The following is a 20,318-nucleotide window of genomic DNA, read 5'->3' as shown; positions in this document are numbered from 1 at the left end:
TTCCTTTTGAGGTCACTGTATAAGGTATGCCCAAATTTACAACTGTTACATATTCCTAGTGAATTGATTCTGTTCTGTCATTTAGTGATTTGCATTTTAAATAATACTATTGTACTTTAATTTTATATCACTAAAGCTACACATTTTCTTTCGCTATTTGCCTAATGCAGTCGTTTTCATCTTTATTTTCAACCTCTCTTATATTATAGATTTTCTTTTATAAACAGCCTATAGCTAGATTCTGAAAAACTCTGATTTTGTTTAATTGGGTTGTGTAGTCATACTTATTTTTATTCGACTTAAATTATTTTACTAATTTCTTCCTTTTTTTGTATTGAGTTACTAACTTCTTATTCCATTATTTTCCTTTACAATGATTCATTAGTTATCATTTTAGCAATGACAATTACAATTTTACTATTTATATTTAACATATGTTTAAACACTATCATATTCCACTTTCTGAATAAGATCACTGAGGGCAATTTCAATTTTAATCCCTCTCCTACTATCTAAGCCATTGTCTAGTTTTTCAATAGTAACTGATTTTAAAAGTCTAATTAGTTACATGTTTAGTTATATTTACAACTTTACTTCTTAAAAAGACTTAATTATAATTGCTTTACATAAACCATGCTTTTGATTTTGATGTTTATCACTTTATCAGTTCTTCAATTTCAGATACTTTTGATAGCATTTTCCTTCTTCAAGATTATTCTTCTGCAGTTTCTTTAATGAGGTTTGTGATAAAATCTGTGTCTCATTTGAATATGTATTTCAATTTGGCATGTTACAAATTCTAAGTTAATAAAAGGCTTTTCTCAGAATTTTGAAGGTATTATTCTACCATTTTGGGGGGTACATTGTTGTTAGTGAGAAATCTGAGTATTTGTCTTGCCTTCAATGATATTTTCTCTGCTTTGATTGCTTTTAAAGTCTATGCTTGGCATCTTGTACTGACATTATATTGAGTTTGGGCATGGATTTAATCTATATATGTATTTGGGACATATTTTCTTTTTCAATATATGAATTCATGTTTTTCTACCAAATGCAGAAAATGCTATTATCTCTTCAAATATTGCCTCTCCATTTTCTCTTCCTACTACTGTCAGTCTTCATAATTCTTCTCTAAGTATCGCTTCACTTCTCTTTATATTTTCTAGTTCCTCATTTCTCCTTGCTATTCACTGGGTAATTTTAGATCTTGCTTCCAGTTTATTATCTCTCTAGCAAGTCTAATATAATATTTAATATGTCTGAGGTATTTTTATTTTTTTTCAAGTAATACAGTTGTCATTTCCAGTGTTCTATTTGGTTTTTTCAGGTGTGCTTGTGGTTCGACTGTCCTTCATGTATGTTGGTAATGAGCTTCAAGAATTTAATCCAAAGTTGTTTTACAGGTTCTCTCATGCTTTCAACTTGTGTCTTGTGTTCTGAAATTATGAAATAATATTGCCTGATCTTTATCTATGGGATCTTGCACCTAAATTAGGGAATATTGGCCTATATTTTACTTCTACCATAAACTATAGGGTAGCTGAGGGCCATTTCAATTGTCACAGGTGGGGGATCATCTCAGTTTCAGATTTCTTGTTTTTCTAGTCCCAGACAAACTGCACATGGCAGTGCTATTTACCATCTGGCAATCACAGTCCACCTGTATGCTTAATATTTATCATTCCCAATGCAAAATGTGCTCATTTTTTGTGGGGGACAAAGATAGAGGTTATTGTGCTTGAAGAATTCCCTTATTTTCTTTTAGTTTACTACTAATGCATTCAGATGTAGATTTTATTCGGGATCTACTTTTTTTTTTAGCAACTAGTCTAATGTAGTTAGAAGCAAAAGTCTTGTATTAAAACAGTATGATAATCTAACTTTAGAAAGCACGTAATTTCTATCAATCGTTCTGATCAAACCTCTATGGAAAAGTTTCCTGCCTCTCTATCAGAACTCCATCAGTATCTTGGAACTGAGTATACATTAGAGAGGTCATATGGTAGTAATTTACCCAACAGGTTGTTGTCTGTTTGCAGAAATTTCTTTTGTGCTCTCTTACTAAGATATTCAGTCAACTATTCAAATTTTCAACATCCTGATAAATATGTGATTCACATCAATAGGACTAAAATCTGTGAAAGTAAGCCATCATTTTGAACATTTAAAAAAAAAAAGATAATAATGAATTGTTGCATGCAATTCCCCTTTAGATGCATAATTTTATTTTTGGAAGCCTGAGCCACCTGTAATATAAGCAAAGCTAAACAAGGCAGCTGGTGATTTCATTTTAGGCATTACGGCAGCAGATCTGGCTGCTATTGTCTTAAGTGCAGATGGACTGTTTACATCTTTATTATTCATAATTGCTGGTCAGTGTTCACTGGATGATCAGGAAGCTCTTTATGCCTCAACCTAATCACTGAAGTAATGAAAGGAGATACCCGCAGCAAGGACTGCAACTGCAAATGCTGCAATCACACCTAAAAGTAAAACAAACACAAAACAAATGGACATGGAATGAGCAAAAGAAGACTTAGCTGATCCTAGGGTCTGAAATGTGGTTAACTGACAGGCCTAAACAACAACAACAACATACACACAAAAATACAAATGCTTATACACATATATATGTGCACCAAAAGCCAGCAAAATCTTGGAGAAAAATATATGACTAAGCTGAAAAAATAGATTGATTAAATTTATCTGGTAAACATATACTTCTCCACTGTAGCAAAACCTTAAAAGAAAATGATGTATCTCTTATAAATGTGTGCATGCTACCACATCTAAGAGAAAAATTAATATATATTTTAAAAACTTCTATAAATATTTACAGTGACATTCAGGTATCTCATGTTACTTAAACTAATAAGACACCAAAGGGCAGTGCTTCTCAATCATTTTAACACAGTCATTTGTACAGTCACTGGAAACTGCAAAAGCTCAGATTCTACCATTATAAAATCTAAGGAAGTCTGGGTTGGTGACTTTTTTAATTTTTATTTCTCCTTATTGTAAATTAAAAAAAAAAATCGATCACAGTAGCACAGCAATACACACACACACACACACACACACACACAAAATCCATATGATACAAAGAATTTAGGTAATTTAACTTTTTTAATGAATGACAAGGACAATAACTAAAGCATATGATTTTTCTCAGTCAAAAGTTTCAATACTTGAAAGCATTTCTCAAATTGGGATTCCACACTGAACAACAATCTCCATGCAGTAAGTTGGAAAAATGTTGAACTGACTGCTGTACTTCTTGGAGTTTTTAAAATGCTTAAACGCATTATAAATTTATAGACTTGAATTTGACTTTTTTCCAAAGAAAACATCAAAATCTTCAGCAACAATAATCCTGGGCATACCAGTTTAGAAAACACTGATTTTTCCTATTTATTGATTCCCCAAACTCAACAAGCTTTTCTAAGAACACAAATGAAATGATTAAGAAGTGTTATCTTTGAAGGCACTTGGAAATGCATTACTTATAAATTACTTGTAAATCTATCTCCAGGGCCTGACATTTTTCTATAGTACCAGTAAATGCTGGCTTAATCTAGTAATTTTAAGAAAATCAAAATGAAATGAAATTTTAAAATGGCAAGAAAATTCAAATCCAAAATACCATCTTTTCAACATTATAAAATAAATAAAATACCTATGTTTTGCTGAATTTTCAATACCATCGTAGTTTTAATGGGTTGTTTTGGCTGTTCATCATCTGTGTTATCCAATGAAGGTTCAGTATTTATAGAGGAACTCACGCATACTGTAAGAGGATAATAATAATAAACCCTAAATAAAATGTGGATAATTACCATTTTAAAATGAGTTTTAAAGAACATTATAAAGAACACACACTGTGAAGTCCATTTTCCTTCTACTTGATTTCTTTAATAACAGTGAATTTGTTCATTATCAAATGTAGGTGAATAAATTTTTGTGGAATATGTATCAAACTGACATCATATTTAAAATACTTTATGGTTATCTCTCCTGCCCACCTGTGACTATGAAGGTGCCTTTTTCTTTTTCCTTTTCCTAATAAGCCTCTCCTTTTAAAATGTAAAAAAAAAAAAAAGAAAATATTTTATGTAGTTTTGTAACTGACCTAAACCAGACAGTCACAGAGTCAGAGCTGAATGATTCCCACAAATTATAACTTACCTTTGGTAGCAAAGATAAACTGATACCAAAAATCAAACCAGATCATAGCTGGATAATCTTCACTCTTAAATTGGGATAATTTTTTATCACTCATTGGTGGTTTTGGCAAGCAGCAATTTCAAATTGGATACATGTTATTTTTCTTTTTTTAAATTAATTAAAAAATTATTTATTTATTTATTAAAGATTTATTTATACAAGCACTGGATACAGTCAGAATTGAGGGAGGGTGAGAGAATTCACCAGAGCCAGAGCGGGGAACAGAACAGGCAGACCGACAAAATACAATGCTGAGGGGAGCAGCGGGCGCAGCAGGAGAGATCTGCAGAGTTGCAGAGGTTGTGGACAGCTTTGCAGCCCAGTGTTCAACCGCTGCGCCACCAGGGGAGGCCCTACATATTATTTTTCTACTTCATTATGCCAACAGCAATTCATGGAAGTTGGCTTCGTTGAACATATTTAACATGGATTAAAAGCTTTTGACCGAAAAATATCCTTTGTGCACATGCTGGTGGTGTTCAGTTTTTTTCCCCTTAGTGCTAAAGAATCTGACAGAAAACCTCAACATGTAAAATAGATGAAAGTAGAATTACTCTGGTTGATGCAAGCTTGGAGGTTCCTGGAATCAGACTTCCTGTTTCCCCCAGTTAAGTGGTAGTGAAGTGCTGCTGTAGGGAACTCTAGAGAACTATGTTTGAAAGTAACCACTTCATGTTGATCCCTTTATTCACAAAGACAAGAAGTACAGACTGAGAGAGAGTAAATCCTACTGTTTAAATTCAGCACTTGGATTTAAAAAGTTCTGGCAGCCATCTCTACAATCCAATATACTAACATAGGCTTACAAGGATGATACATAAACTCACTGAAACAATTAATCTATGGTACTAAATGGATGAAAGAAAAAGAAAAAAGTAACCTACATCTCATCAAATTCCTCTGCAGAAAGGTTAACCATGACTTTCAGAAATAATTCTTAGTAACTACGTCATTAGAATCAAGAGCCTGACCATCTTCCCCACCCCCTTCAAGCATGTAACTAAAGAATTAAAAATAAATACAAAAACCATTTTCATTTTTTTCCTTCTCCTTTACCAGATTAATTACAACAGCCAACAAAGTTTTATTAAGAACTGTTTCTAGGGCATCCCTGGTGGCGCAAGGTTAGGTTAAGCACCACACTATGAAGTAATCCGCAAACCTCTGCAGCTCGAGTTCCATCCCCAGCGGGCTGGGGAGCAACCCACACAGCACAACAGACCTCTCCTGTGTCACCGTCTCACCGTCTGCTCCCCTCAGCAGTGTATTTCAGTCAATCTGCCTTTTCTGTTCCCTGCACTGTCTCTGGTGGATCCTCTCACCCCCTGCATCTCTGGCCTGTGCCCCAGCTCTCGTATGCATAAATAAATAAATCTTAAAAAAAAAAAAAAAAGAACTGTTTCTAGAACTATTCAGTCTTCTATGTTTCTATAACTTCTGGTTTTCTCAAGGGACATATACCTTAGTTCTAGTTTACGTTAGTCTACCAGCTTCAAATGGCGCAAATTCATTTATGGGTCTAGGAGTTTAATGTATAATTATATTCATGTTAAACACAAACACTTTGAATTTTCTATTAGCAAGTATTACTGCTAGAAAGTTTCTCCTTTGGGCCACTAAGATCCACAGATAACAAAAGTAATGGATAAAGGTGAATTACACCTGTTTGTTACAGGAACATTTTTCACTCAAGTATTTATATGTATGGGACATAACAGTTTTATTTGTCATGATATATTAAACATTTAATACTAAATTTTATATGGGAAATTCATGCTTCAGTAAGTCCTGTGCAAATAATTTACTTACGTCTGTGTTATTTTTAAATGTCATAAAAATCATCTTGATTTGATACAAATTGGAGATAATTTTACCAAAGCAGACAATTTTCCAAGATGAATAAGGCCCTGTCATAACAATTTGTCCATTTGTTTTTGGTGGGGGTTTGCAGGATTTTAACACAAACTGTAGATACTATGTCATTTCACCGATACTTTTAAGTTATTTGAAATATAAATGCAAATAATATGATTTAACATTAAATTAGATCTCAGCCATTTCTTAAATCCAGTTAATTTTAACTACTAACAAACCCCAAATCAGTCATGTAAGAAAATAACCTCCTTGATTAACTGTCACCAAAAGAGAAACCAAGGACCTTAGGAATGCAGACTAAGATGCAGACATGTTCTGATTCCATTCCAGGCTTTTGACAGGAAGGTAGGACAATTCAGAATCTTAAAATGAGTCTTGAACTGATTCGTTATTTTCTTCTTCATTCTTGAATATTAAATTAATGAGGTTGCACGACAGTCAATGATTTAGCCAGAAAAGTGCATCCTTGGCATTTGCTTATTTTTCCTTTATAATTAACAATGTTTAACCAAATCCCCCCAAAAAATTAATTTTAGCTCCGATATCAAGGCAGAATTGGCAAAGATGAAATTCACCAGATTTTAGAAGTGTCTCAAAATTTTAAGTGACATGGTGTTTAAGATAAAATTCATCTAAATTGTTAATTTCTACTAGGAGATGACTAATGCATCTCAGAAATTTTAAAGTCATAGTTATCCCTCACCTTAGGTGAGTCATTTTGACAAACTGTTCTTCATCCCTTAAGTCATTTAGAATGATGTTATTTTAAGATATTTACTTGGCAAAATATATATTTTTAACATAGCAACTACTTGGCAACTGTACTATACAATACTAATAAATAACAATCAGTCAAATAATAACATTAAATCTGAAAAACTAAACCTAGATACTTATAAAAAGCTTAATGTTCCTAAACGGATAGTAAATGATTTTAATTTTTGAATTTGAACATTTGAACCACTTTTTTTTAATGGTTTATTTAATATGGAAACCTGATGTGACATATTTATAAAAATCTAGATACATATAAAACATTACACTTTCATATTAGCATTTTTCATTATAATTTAGAAGGGGCATTATATTTTTCATAATATAAGTTTTATTGATTCACCATTAATTTACAATACTATATAGATTTGGAGGCATAGTTTCACCTCTATCTGTAACTAAACAGCACTCTAATGTCATTCCTACTCTCTGATGCCTTCTTTCTTCCCACAACTCTTCCTCTCCCCTCTGGTAAACACTATATTATTCACAGAATCTGAGAGAGATTTTTGTTGTGATTTGTTATGAGAAACCATCTGGTTACTGTCTTTTACTTTCTAACTTACTTTGCTTTGCATGGTCACCTGAAGTTTCATCCAAGTTACAAAAAACAAAATTTTATCCTTTCTAATAGCTGAGTAGTATTCTATTGAGTATACAGACCATAACTCTGTTATCCATTGATGGGAATTTAGATTGAGTCCACATCTTGACTATCGTGAATAAAGTTTCTATGGACATTGGGGGTATTTAAATTGTTCCAAATTAGTATTTTCATATCCTTCTAATAAATACCTAGGAAAGGTATTCCTGGATCATAAGGTATTTCTATTTTTAGATTTTTAAGGAACCTTCATACTGTTTTCCACAGCAGCTGCACCAATTTACATTCCTACTAACAGCGTATGAAAGTTCCTTTTAGGCTACAACCTTGCCAACACATGTCGTTTTTAGTCTTTTTGATGTAGGGAATTCTCACACGAATGAGACGATGTCTCACTGTGGTTTTGATCTGTAGTTCCCTAATAATAAGTGAAGCTGAGCATTATTGAGCATCTATATATAGATTTGCTAGCCATCTGTGCCCGATAGCCATCTGTATATAAAAGGTTTGTTAGTTCAAAATCTTATAATAATGCTAGCTAACATTACCCTACATTTATGTATCTGTTTATAAACCATTTCCCCTAACATGTTTACTAAATTCTTGCCCATTTCTGCTTAGAAGCATAGTTACATGAAAGAGCTAGGGAAATAAAGGTAAACAGTATAGAAAAGAAATTCAATAAAGAGGTTTCAAAACTTTCTGACATATTTAGCTAAATAATGACAATGTGTTTTGAGAAAATGTTTTTTATAGTAAAAATACCTGAAAGTTATATATTTCCACCTACTTAAGGCTGCACTTGTTTTATGAAGCACTACTTACTATGTTTGGAAGCCTAATCTTAAATGTTGGTACTATTTTCCATGAATATACTGCACATTTATATACGTAGAAATTAAACATATTTAAAAATGCCTTGGTTAGTGTGTCAAACAGAACTAGTTTTAAGGAAATCTAAAAGACATGGTATTTAAACTAGATGTCTCATAGGTAATTTCGACTACAGTATATTCAAGTTCTTAAATAATACCATATAATTACCTGTGTTTATTTCCTCTGCAATTTCTAAATCTTCTATTTGAATCATATGATCTAACATCTCTCTAAAATGGTCTTTGATTTCTTCAGCTGACTCATCGCCAAATTTATAGTCACATAACATTACAGAGGATCCTGGAATGGGGACAAAAACCCGGAGAGGAAGAATGTGGAACTCTTTTCCAGAATCTAAAAAGAGAAAGAACATTATCAATATTTAGATAGGTTTGTTACTAGTATCAATGACATATATTTGACAAGGATATGAAAGCATTTAACATATGTAAAATCTGTGCCTCCCTGGTGGCACAGGGGCTAATGTCTCAGTGCGATCAAACTATCAGCTGCCACTGTGGCATGAGTTAGATCCCTAGGCAGGGAGCTAATCCACATGATGCAGCAGACTTCTCCTGTCTTGCTAACTGCTCCCCTCAGCAGTGTATTTCAGTAGATCCACCTGTACTGCTCCCCATTCTGTGTCTGGTGACTCTTACCACTCTCCCCTGTACTTCCCCCACCCACACAGCTCTGGTCTACACCCCATTGTATGCAAAAATAAAAATAAATTATTTTTTTTTTAAAAAGAAGTAAAATCTAAAAGGCCTTTTCATTTTCTAAGAACTGCTTTACCTTAACACTGCTGGCTCTTACAAGAGACCGAAATTAAAGTCCTATAAACATAAATTTATGGCTACCTTAAGGGAAAGGATTCTGTTGATTGTGCATTGCTGTATTACCCAGTGTCCTATCAAGGAATACCCAAGAAAGAATTCTTACCCTGGTCTTAGACATTTCGTCTTTCTTATTTGTTTTAACCTTACAAGTACTGAATTTTATAAATTAATCTTGCCTTTTTCATGCAGGGAAAGAGTAAATGAATGGCTACCAACATCAAGCATATACATAATGGCATTCATTTTGTATAATCTCAACACTGACTTCATCTATATAGATGCTAGATATCAAGCAGATAGAAGTCATCAAGACATGATTTTATGTAGTAACCTCCCTATCAACTCCATCTTGTTTTATTTTCATTTTCCCCTTTCCTCATAATATTTAATATTCCTTATTAATATTTAATTTTATCTTGATACTTGTAATGCTTATTTGTAAACAGCCTTAAGTCATTTTTCAGGGAAAAAAAATAACCTGCAATTAAATAAACAACACCTATATTTCATTCTTTGAATATTCACAAAGTAAAACATATTTCCCTCAATTTCTAAGGTAGTCAGTGCTACACAAAAACATAGTTATTGTTTGGCTTAACATCATGATTCTAATGAACTATTAACAGAAATAGATTTTGTATAAAGAATGACCTTTTCAGCAACAGATATGATTTTGGAAAGATACAAAAGTACAGATGAACAAAACCAGGACTCATTCTAATAGTAACCTACATTTCCTTATTAAGAAATTAGTGGTAGCTTTCTGTAACTATAAACAGAAGATGATGAAGAATGCCTTAAGTGGGCCTCCCCGGTGGCGCAGTGGTTGAGCGCTGGGTTGCGAAGCTGCCCGCGGCCTCTGCAGCGCCGGTTCGATCCCGGCTGCTCCCCGGCCCCCGGAGGAGGGTCCCACATGGCACGCAGACCTCTCCTGCCGCCCGCTGCTCCCCTCAGCAGTGTACTTCGGTCCTTCTGCCTGCTCTGCTCCCCACTCTGCCTCTGGTGAATTCTCTCACCCTCCCGCACTTCTGACTGTACCCAGTGCTTGTATAAACAGAACAAACAAATAAATAAATAACATGCCTCTATAAAAAAAAAAAAAAAAGAATGCCTTAAGTGTCTCAGGAAACTGTAACTTGTTTTCATATGAGAACTAGGAGAACAATTTTACTCTTGATCAGACTGCCTCCTAGTTAAAAAATTATATTACTGCAATTTGTACTATAGTACATCAATTTGTCCACATACTGAAATTAGGAATATATATTTTATTTTGGGCCATAGTTGCTTGAAATGAGAAAAGTTCAAACCTTTCAAAGATAGCTATAATGTGCATGTGTAATTGGAATGTAAAATTTTAAAACTATTTCTAACTGAATTCTAGGTTTGCTGTTAAAAATAATACATTTATTTGTATTATTATACTTGCAATTTAATTTTCTGTCATATCTAAAGAGCAACAAACATGTTGCTGGAATAATTTCCTGTTAATGAAGTTAAAAATATATATATATTTATACTATATTTTTAAATTACAATGCTACACTTTCCAAAAATTATGGTTAAGAAACTTTTTAAAGGCAATTAACATAAAGTAAGTAGTTCTCCTCTTTCATTATTTCCAACATAATAGCAACTACCACTTACTAAGGTATTGGCTTACCAACTTCTGTTATGGACTTTAAAAAAATTTTATCTCACAGCATCAAAAAGTGGCTACTGCAATCCTTATTTTATATAGAAGACTCCAGACTTACAGGCTGCACTATCTGTGCACAGTCACCCTACCATTAACAGAGCAGATACAGAATTCAAGAATTTCAAGATTCTTGTTCTCCCACCAAACTCTAGTACCCATTCTCTTCACACAAGCCTCAAAGGCCACTCAATTATCAGTGAGGTTTTTTCCTTCCATTTTAAAAAAATTTAGAAAGAGGTTATGATATTGACTTCTAATAAATCAAATTTAATGTACAAATAACACAACTGTTAGTAGAAGCACCTAATTTTACTAAATATAAAATAATAGCAGCACAGTTACACAGTACCATTTTTATGAAGCATTTTGAAATGTAATAGGGCACTTAGCAATATTCTAATACCTAACATGTGATATGGTAGCTCTCTGGCACTAATGGGGATACAACCCCATGTTCTCAAAATACCAAACTTCATAATTTAGCTATTACACAAACTGTTGCTGAGGACAGTGAAGTAAATGTTTAAAACCATTAGAGTTATCACATACACAAAGTCAAGTAGTAAAAACAAAATCAAATTGACATAGCAGCCTCATCAATGTAGCTTTGTTTTTGCTATAAGATTGTGTGGTTAAGTGATCACGTCTTACTACTTCCCAAAACAAAAATCTTAACCTCATAGCTGCATAAAAGATTCAAACTTGGTCTCAAGCAAAAGCATGTGACTAGTGGGTGGAAAGTTAGGGTTATTTGTGAATTACAGGAAAGGCAAATGGTAAATCTGGTAAATTCATGAGTTTATTATATTAGGAGTATGAAAGGATTGCTTTGGGCTTCTTTGGTGGCCCAAGCATTCACTCTCAGTGCTATCACCTCTACAGCCTGAGTTCAATCTGAGCCAGGGAGCTAACCCACATATGGCGTAGCAGACCTCTCCTGTCTCGCCTTCTGCCCCTTTTGGCAGTGTATTTCAGTAGATCCACCAGTTCTGCTCCCCACTCTGACTCTGGTGAATTCTCTCAACCCCACCCCCAGTACCACTTAGCCTATATCCCAGATCTTCTATGCAAAAATAAAATAAAATAAAATAAAATAAAATAAAATAAAATAAAATAAAATAAAATAAAATAAAAGGATAACTTTGTTATCTTAGCCTACCAAACCTGACATAATGGCTATCAGTAAAACTGAAATGTGTAGTTATATAGAGGAGTCATGCTTTTTTCCTATAAACAATAAAATATTCCCTGAATAAGCTAATATATATATGTCTTAATCATTTAACTTTCAACTGTCACTCCACTCAAATCTCAATAGTAGCAAGGGGAAGATGTGTGTGCTTCAAAAAGCATATTCAGTATTATAAATTACTTTTTGAGTAAAAAAATAGCTTAATACAAATTACTGAAATGTAAGAAGACATTTATATTTCTCAAAATATGGAATAGTTATAAAAGGTTAAGATACCAACTTCTAGCTATATTTAAACTGACCAAAGCCTACAAAGTATATAAACTAATATACAAAGAAATATTTGGTAAGAGTAAGAGCAATCAATTACAAATATGCCAGAAATTAATACTGATTGAATAATCTCTTATATAATACTCAACACTAATAAATATTTTGATTCTGAATAAACCTTAAAAAAAACTTCAGGCACTAATAAAAATGTTTGCTTCATTTGGATTGAAGTTAATGTAGCATAAAAAAAAAATCCTTAAAAAATTGCTATGTTAAGAGATTTGTAATATTTTAGGGTACTGAAAAAAATTTGGCAATTAAAAAATTTTCATTCAAGAAGTTAAAGATGACACATTATTATAAAAGATATAAGTAGATATAAAAGATGACATTTATTCTATTTTGCTATCCTATTACTATATGAATTGAATACATGCAAGAAAAGTACTTAATTTTATACTCATAACTTTTTTTTCTGGACTTTCATTTAAAAGAAGATCCTCAAATAATATTTCACAACGGTCAGCAACTGTATTCAAAATATCTCTCTTCACTGCCTATGGAAAACAAAACACAATAAGTAATTAAATAATTATTTTAGATCTATATTATTTTACTACCAAATAACCTCCAGGTAACTGATTTCCCTGTATAATCATGCCCTCAAAAATAACTGATATATTATTCTACCTTCTTACTTCCAAATATTTAACATGCTTATTAACACATTATAGTTTAGTAGCAAATTTGCCTAGAATTCATCTAAGTAGAATATAAAACCTAGTAATTAATGAAACTTTGCATCTAAACAAATAATGCCAGCATTATAAATTAAGAAATGTATAACTGTGACAAAAGTTCCAGTCATCATTTTTAAAATTCTGAATTATATAGAGTATACAACACTACATAGTAATTCTGCCTATGAATACTTTTCCTATTATTTATAAAGTTCAAATTTCCCCAAAAGAAATGATTTCAAGTGTACTTATACGTCACAACTGTGGAGAACCTACTAAATGTATATAAACACCACTTTTAAAAAAGGTATCCAATAGATACAAATGAAAATTCTCTGACAAGTTATATATATTTGGTCCACCCAACAGATTAGGCCTTTATCAGTTAACTAATCAAATTAGTAATTATGAAATCTGAAGTTAAGAAAAAGTTTTTTTGAATAGCTATGTTAACATGCTCCCTTTTGTCATATACCCGTTTTTATCCTTTTGATACCTGCACAGCATCTTTAACCTTGGGTTTATTGCAGTGAATATAAGCTCTACATTTCACAGCACCCTTAAGATTTACAGAGCCGCTGCAGATCTGGACTGTGGCTGTGGATCTGTGTTCTGAATTCAAACACTGAAAGACAAAATCTGTTTAAGTTCTAATAGCCAACTATTATTAACTATATGAAATACTTAATTAAATAACATATAAATCATTTCATGGAATAAGGGATTTTTGATTGAATGAAAATATTCTTCACAAATTAAAATGTCCTAATACTTCTCCTTATAAGTTACATACTATTTTATGAGCATTTTGGATATACTTTAAAATTAAGTAGTACTACATTCAAAGTTTTTTTCTTACTAACATAAAGTACATCTAAAGTACCAATATTCAGTTAATAAATTCACTGAAAATATATTATTTGCAGATAACTCATATAAGTACTGTTAGGACGAAAGATACATTAAGAAGATATGATTTCATAGGGACATAACTATACAAAATAATGTTTACACAAAAGTAACTGAGACACAAAGCAGGATGTAATAAATATGCCAAGATAAAAAGCAACACATAGACACTTATTTGTATACTTTAAATTCATAACTCAGACTAAAAATAATGCCATGCTCTAGAGCAAAAACAAAATTTACTTGTGACCAGAAAATGATAATAAAAAACTATCTTTAGAATAGTAAGTCAGAAAATAATGAAAAGTAATGGTAAGGTTAAAAAGAGGCTTGAGTTAGACTTTCTACTTAATATAGCATAAGTAAAGAATTTTCAGCAAGGTTGGTAATACAATTAGTATTTGACCCTTACATACACTCAATTCTGGAAAAAATTTGCTAAGTTAATGAACACGCGAATCAATGTAAAATGTAATTCAGGAAGGATGATCAGAGGTCATATATAAGACAGATTTGAAATACGGAAAATACTCCAAGAAATATGTGAACAAATGTCTCAGGATTTTCAGAGAATCATGTTGGGCAATAATGAATAAATAGATGGAGATGAATAAATAGATGGAGAGAGACCAGTTAAGAGTTTACCTGTGATCATCTAGACAAAGTAACAAAATTGTAAACTGAATGGTAGTGGGACTATAAGGAGGATAAGAGATGACTTTAACACTGCAAAGGAAGAATCAACATATTGTATGGAGGTCGAAGAGAAGATTAAAGTCAAAAGCATTCATACTTTTATTAGTGACTTTAATTTTTTGTTTAAGATAGCCAATTTTCAATTTTTGAAGAGATGTGTAATTTAAAACAAACATAAAAATATAAACATTCCTAATATTGTGTCATTTTTATCAAATCAGAGATACCATCAATCTATTTCAAATTAAGTATATAACAACTCTTTTTGCTAACAAGCATATACAACAGCTGTGTACACCTCGTTTACTTGGAAGAGTTGTGAATTTGCTTATAAAACCTATAACCCAAAGTATTACATGTGCACACATGCATATATAACTATGCATAGGAACTAGTTTAAATAGCTATCTGCCTGGCGCAAAGGCAAAAGACCCAAACAGGTTTTATTAAAATAATGTTTCTTCATTAATGCAAAAGGGCACCTGTATCCCTATGTTTATAGCGGCACTATTTACAATAGGTAAGCTATGGAAACAACCCAAATGCCCAAAAATAGATGACTGGATCAAGAACATGAGGTACATATACACAATGGAGTATTACTCAGCTATCAAAAAAGATAAACTCATGCAATTTGCAGCAACATGGATGGAGCTGGAAGGGATCATGCTCAGTGAAATAAGCCAGAAAGAAAAAGAAAAATACTGGATGGTCTCACTCATAGCAGGAATTTAGAAAACCTAAATAAGGGACCAGGATCAAAGCAAGGGGGATGGGAATTGTATGGGGACTATAACCAAGATGAAAATGCATACATTGTGCAAAAATTAAAAATGATGTAAAAATATATAAAATAAAAAAATACATATTTTCCGGGGGTGGGGAGATAAATGTACCCATTAATAAAAAAAAAAAATCAATAAATGAAAACAATTTATTCTTTAACAAAATACCTATTCATTCATTTCCTAAAAATAAATGTTTAAAGGTATCTGGAGAAATAAAAAAATAATGTTTCTTAGTAAAAAAATACATGAAATCTCATCTTTGCAAAAACATGCATGGACCTTGAAGGAATTATGCTAAGTGAGAAAGGTATAAGACAAATACTACATGATTTCACTCATATGTGGAATATGAAGGGGAAAAAGCAATCTAACAAACAAAAGAAAAACAAAGACAAACCCTCAGACCCTTAGACTCTGACAACAGTATGATGGTTATCAGGGAAGAAGAGAGAGAGAGGGAATAAGTGGAGGGGGCCCATTGGTTGGTAACAGATGGTGACTGAACATCTGGTGGGCGTGGTGTGATAGACGCAGATGCTGAGATGAGAAACTGTACATGCAGAACCTATTCAGTATTGTAAACTAAAATTACCTAATTAAAAGAAAAAGATATAATGTTTCTCGGGAATACCTTTTCTAGAACTGGATGTTTTTACAGTCTATTCTAGCTCTGAAATTCTTTGACACTCTAATTAGAAACATAAAAACAGAAGCATAAAAACAAACACACAAATAGAATTTCATTATAGTTATTCTAACAAATAAAGTATTTTAGATAATCATTTAAAAATATTTACCAACTGTGTTAGCACTCTGACATCAAAAGAATGACTAGATGCTTGAACATTTCCCCTGGAAGATTTTTTCTGAAAAACATAAAAGTTAAAAAGCTACAGGAGATCAGAGTAAAACATAGAAGACCATATGGGAACTACCCTACATTTGCTAAGTAACTCAGGAAAGTCTTTTATTTGCTTTATTTTATCTTTTCTATAGATAACATTACTTTGTATATTCTCTATCAATTAGTGAGTATCTTAAAAACCTTTAATTCCCTACTTTCATTCCCCTAAAGCAAGGATTGGCAAACTATGGCTTGCAGGTCAAATCCAGACTACCATCAGTCTTTGTAAACAAAGGTTTATTGGAACACAATCAAGATTTCATTGCCATTTTGTCTGTGATGCTTCTGTAACAGCAGAGTTAACTACAAAAGAGACCAGATGATCCATAAAGTATGAAATAATTTACTATTTGGATTTTTACATAGAGTTCATTGACTCTTGCTCTAAAAGGAGATACAACCAATATTCGTCTTCCTTTAGGTCAAAGCTACTTTGGACATCTACACATACAGGACAGATTGTCACCTACAAAATGATATTATTAGTCTTCAAACTGTTATCAGAACAGAACAAAACATGCCTTTAAGTGGAGAGTTTTTAATTTGGAGGTTAAATAGAATTTAGGTAACATTTACTCCCTCAGGTTTAAGGATACAATTAATTTAGATATACTCTCCCATAATTTTCTGAGAATAATATTTGCCCTTTATTTTAAAAGACCTTAGAAATAAGAAGTTGATGAAAATTGTTTTCATAAAGCCAAGGGCTAAAGAACTAAACATAAGGCATCTTTTATTTTTCTTTAACCACAATTTCATAGGATGATTTCCTTTTAACTTACCTGTCCTTCTAATAGGTCACCATCTTCATCTTTAACTTGTCCATTAATCAAATAAACACCATTTTCTATTTGCTTGGCCCAGCGTGCTAGTCCAGTCTTAAAAGAAAGAGAACGAGAATATCTTTCAGGTATAATGCCATCTCAATTTAACGCCCTGGAGTCTACTTTTTTCCACCTAATATTCTGAAATATTAAAAATCCCTAAATATCAGCATTGTGGTATTTAAATTCAGTCTCATAAACAATTAAAAAGTTTAATCCCCAATTTTTGGCATCTCATACATTTTTAAACTAAGTTTTTCTAATATTTATCCCAAACTCACATTCATTTCACCAGACTTAAGAGGTTTACTAACTACACAACCATACTTGAATAAATGCTGTAATTCCCATTATCTTAAAAAAAAGTGATAAAAGAGAAAACACCTCAAAATAAAGTACCATTAAGAGGAAAAACAAACCTACTCCATTTGCCTTCTTTCATAGGAAAAAAGAAGAGAAATAAGTTGCAAATAAAATAACGGTATTAGAAAATTTAAAAATGAAAATTAAAAAAAAAATAGAAAATTTAAAAATGACTAACTGGGAAAGGGAAGAAAAAATTAAGACCAAGAGAAAGTAAAAAGACCAAATAGCATATTTTCTTGTATTTTAAATGTAAATTAACTATACTTAATAAGGATGGAGTAGCTGTTATGCTAAATACAGCTGTATTACGACACTCTCCCATCTCTATATAAATTTCTAATCTGGCTAGGGTAATATATCATAGTATAACAACATCATTGTAATTAGAATACAACTTTTGAGGATTATAAAATTAATAGTACAACCAGAATAAATGAAAAGAGATTGTCTATTTAATAATCACTAAAGAAAATTCATTTTACCCTGATACCTTTGTATTTTTTTCCAGAGTATAGCTGACAGAAGTAGAAGAGAGTGGTATGTGAATATTAATATGAACTGTACACTCTAAAGAAACCCATGAAGATGATAGTCCATTTTGATACTTCCAATCTGCTGGTTTGGCTGAACTCTTTAAGAGGAAAAACAAAAAATATGCGACTTAGGTAAAATACACAGATCACTAAAATACCATAAATATCAACCTAATAACTTATACAAACTGATATCTAAAATATCTGATCAAATTCCTTCAAGAAAGGGCAATAGCTTAGAACTGAATAAAACTAAGGCAAGCATTAAGTCATGTTGCCAAGCAGGTAACCTTGACAACTTCTTCCCACGGCAGTAGGCTAAAAGGGATCAGGCAGTTCCATGTTGAGAGTTCTGGCAAGTTCTCTGGTCTCCTCCAGCTCGTATGTGTTCTTCCACAGTCTTTTTTTTTTTTTTTTTTTTAATTAATTAATTAATTAATTAATTTATTTATACAAGCACTGGGTACAGTCAGAAGCGCGGGAGGGTGAGAGAATTCACCAGAGCCAGAGCGGGGAGCAGAGCAGGCAGAAGGACCAAAGTACACTGCTGAGGGGAGCAGCGGGCGGCAGGAGAGGTCTGCGCGCCATGTGGGACCCTCCTCCCGTGGCCGGGGAGCAGCCGGGGATCGAACCGGCGCTGCAGAGGCCGCGGGCAGCTTCGCAACCCAGCGCTCAACCGCTGCGCCACCGGGGAGGCCCTCTTCCACAGTCTTATAACTATCTGACTAATACTTGTGAGACATTCTCCTTTCTGTCCCTTCTTTGCTAACAAAATGCTGCAGTTACTTTTTCACATGTTTTTACATACCACAGCAATATGTTAGCCTGCTTCTAAGTACAGGTAGGCTGTATACTTGGCACTGTAGTAAGCAAAAGCCCACCTTTACCCCCAGTCTCTCAAATATAATACCTAATACACAAACAAGTTAGGGAGAGAGTAGCAAAAATAGTTTAACAGTTAAAAAAAAAAAAAGCTTTCCTTTCCTGTAATGAAATTAATCACATTTCAAAATAAAAAATTACAGGTGGTTGTGGATATCAATAGGAAGTGACAGCACTGAAATCATTAAAATTATTATTTCATGAAGATTATTAAACTAAATAGGAATTTAAATTTTATTAAAAACCAGTTTGTAACACAGAAAAATATTTAAACAGTAATTTTTCTTACCTTTGGATCATGAATATCATAAGTTCGACAAACTGTCCTTTACTAATTAAGGATAGAAATGGACAAAAAGAGAGGCAATTCTTGATAATCAAAGGAAAAAAATCATCAAAACATAAAGTGCATGCATTCAAGAACTTTTACAAATGCATATGACTGCATACATTTAAATGTATATGTACATACATGTATATACACAAGCATATAATGTTCATGTATGTGTTTGTACAAATAGATATAATTATGTGTATAAATGCACATGTGAATTGTCCTAGATAGTACTTGTAGTCATTTAAACTATTTCCTATTGCTTATAAATACTACTAATACATCAAATAGAATAGCAGCACCTCAAATATGTGCCCTCTGAAACAAATAGGAGTGCTGTTTTGAATAGAGCCAAGTCTGACAATGTTTATTGGGCCTGTACATGGAACTTTCTAGTTCATAACCAAAAGAGTTAAAATAAAAGCCCAGATCTTGCAGGAATGATCCCTTTTTGAATTCTGCCTTTTGGAAGACCTAATTTATTGAACCCTTGTCTTGCTGCACTCTTTGGTGAGACTGTCTCTTGCTTAGAAGTCACTATGGCAAGATGTAGAGGAAAAGAAACTATGTTACTGACTTTGTGTCACATGATCTTGTTCAAAGACAAGTATTTCTTGGACACTCCATACTGTCTATCCTGGTACACCTGTGCTTTGAATTGAGCATTTTACCTATAGGAATTAGAGCTGACATGTAACGTCATAAAAGCATTACTATACCAAAGTTGTCAGTCAGATGGGCACTTAACCTCTCTGCAGGAAATGTATGAGTTTCAACAGGAGCAGACAGCTAGTAAAGAATTCAGAATCTTGAGCCTTTTCTCAAATTCTTTACAACGCTGACATGATTAACAACCAATACCACTACTATTAGTAGTTCTAATTATATTATTTACAGTACAATTTATAAATCATTTTAAAAATGATTAAAATAAATGTTTAGGGGAAAAACTTGCAGGAACATATTTTGGTATTATATAAAACATA

The 20,318-nt window shown here is 32.6% G+C and overlaps 1 protein-coding gene across 1 annotated transcript in view; it reads right to left on the bottom strand.

Moving 5' to 3' along the window:
- Positions 1-438: 438 nt before the first annotated feature.
- The window catches only part of ODR4 (odr-4 GPCR localization factor homolog), a 29,407-nt gene continuing 9,527 nt past the window's right edge, over positions 439-20,318 (bottom strand). Inside the window, exons 6-14 of the mRNA XM_054693421.1 lie at positions 19,288-19,324; positions 18,074-18,214; positions 17,176-17,271; positions 16,287-16,355; positions 13,593-13,721; positions 12,825-12,913; positions 8,522-8,709; positions 3,677-3,787; positions 439-2,483 (exon numbers count right to left, since the gene is read on the bottom strand). Coding sequence (XP_054549396.1) covers positions 2,416-2,483; positions 3,677-3,787; positions 8,522-8,709; positions 12,825-12,913; positions 13,593-13,721; positions 16,287-16,355; positions 17,176-17,271; positions 18,074-18,214; positions 19,288-19,324 — 928 coding nt within the window. The 3' untranslated portion in view covers positions 439-2,415. The remainder of the gene's footprint in view (positions 2,484-3,676; positions 3,788-8,521; positions 8,710-12,824; positions 12,914-13,592; positions 13,722-16,286; positions 16,356-17,175; positions 17,272-18,073; positions 18,215-19,287; positions 19,325-20,318) is intronic.

Source organism: Talpa occidentalis, unplaced genomic scaffold (genome assembly GCF_014898055.3).
Source record: "Talpa occidentalis isolate TD23 unplaced genomic scaffold, MPIMG_talOcc4v2.1 talOcc4.12, whole genome shotgun sequence".
Lineage (NCBI taxonomy): Eukaryota > Metazoa > Chordata > Mammalia > Eulipotyphla > Talpidae > Talpa > Talpa occidentalis.
This window is presented reverse-complemented; position numbering and strand designations above follow the sequence as displayed.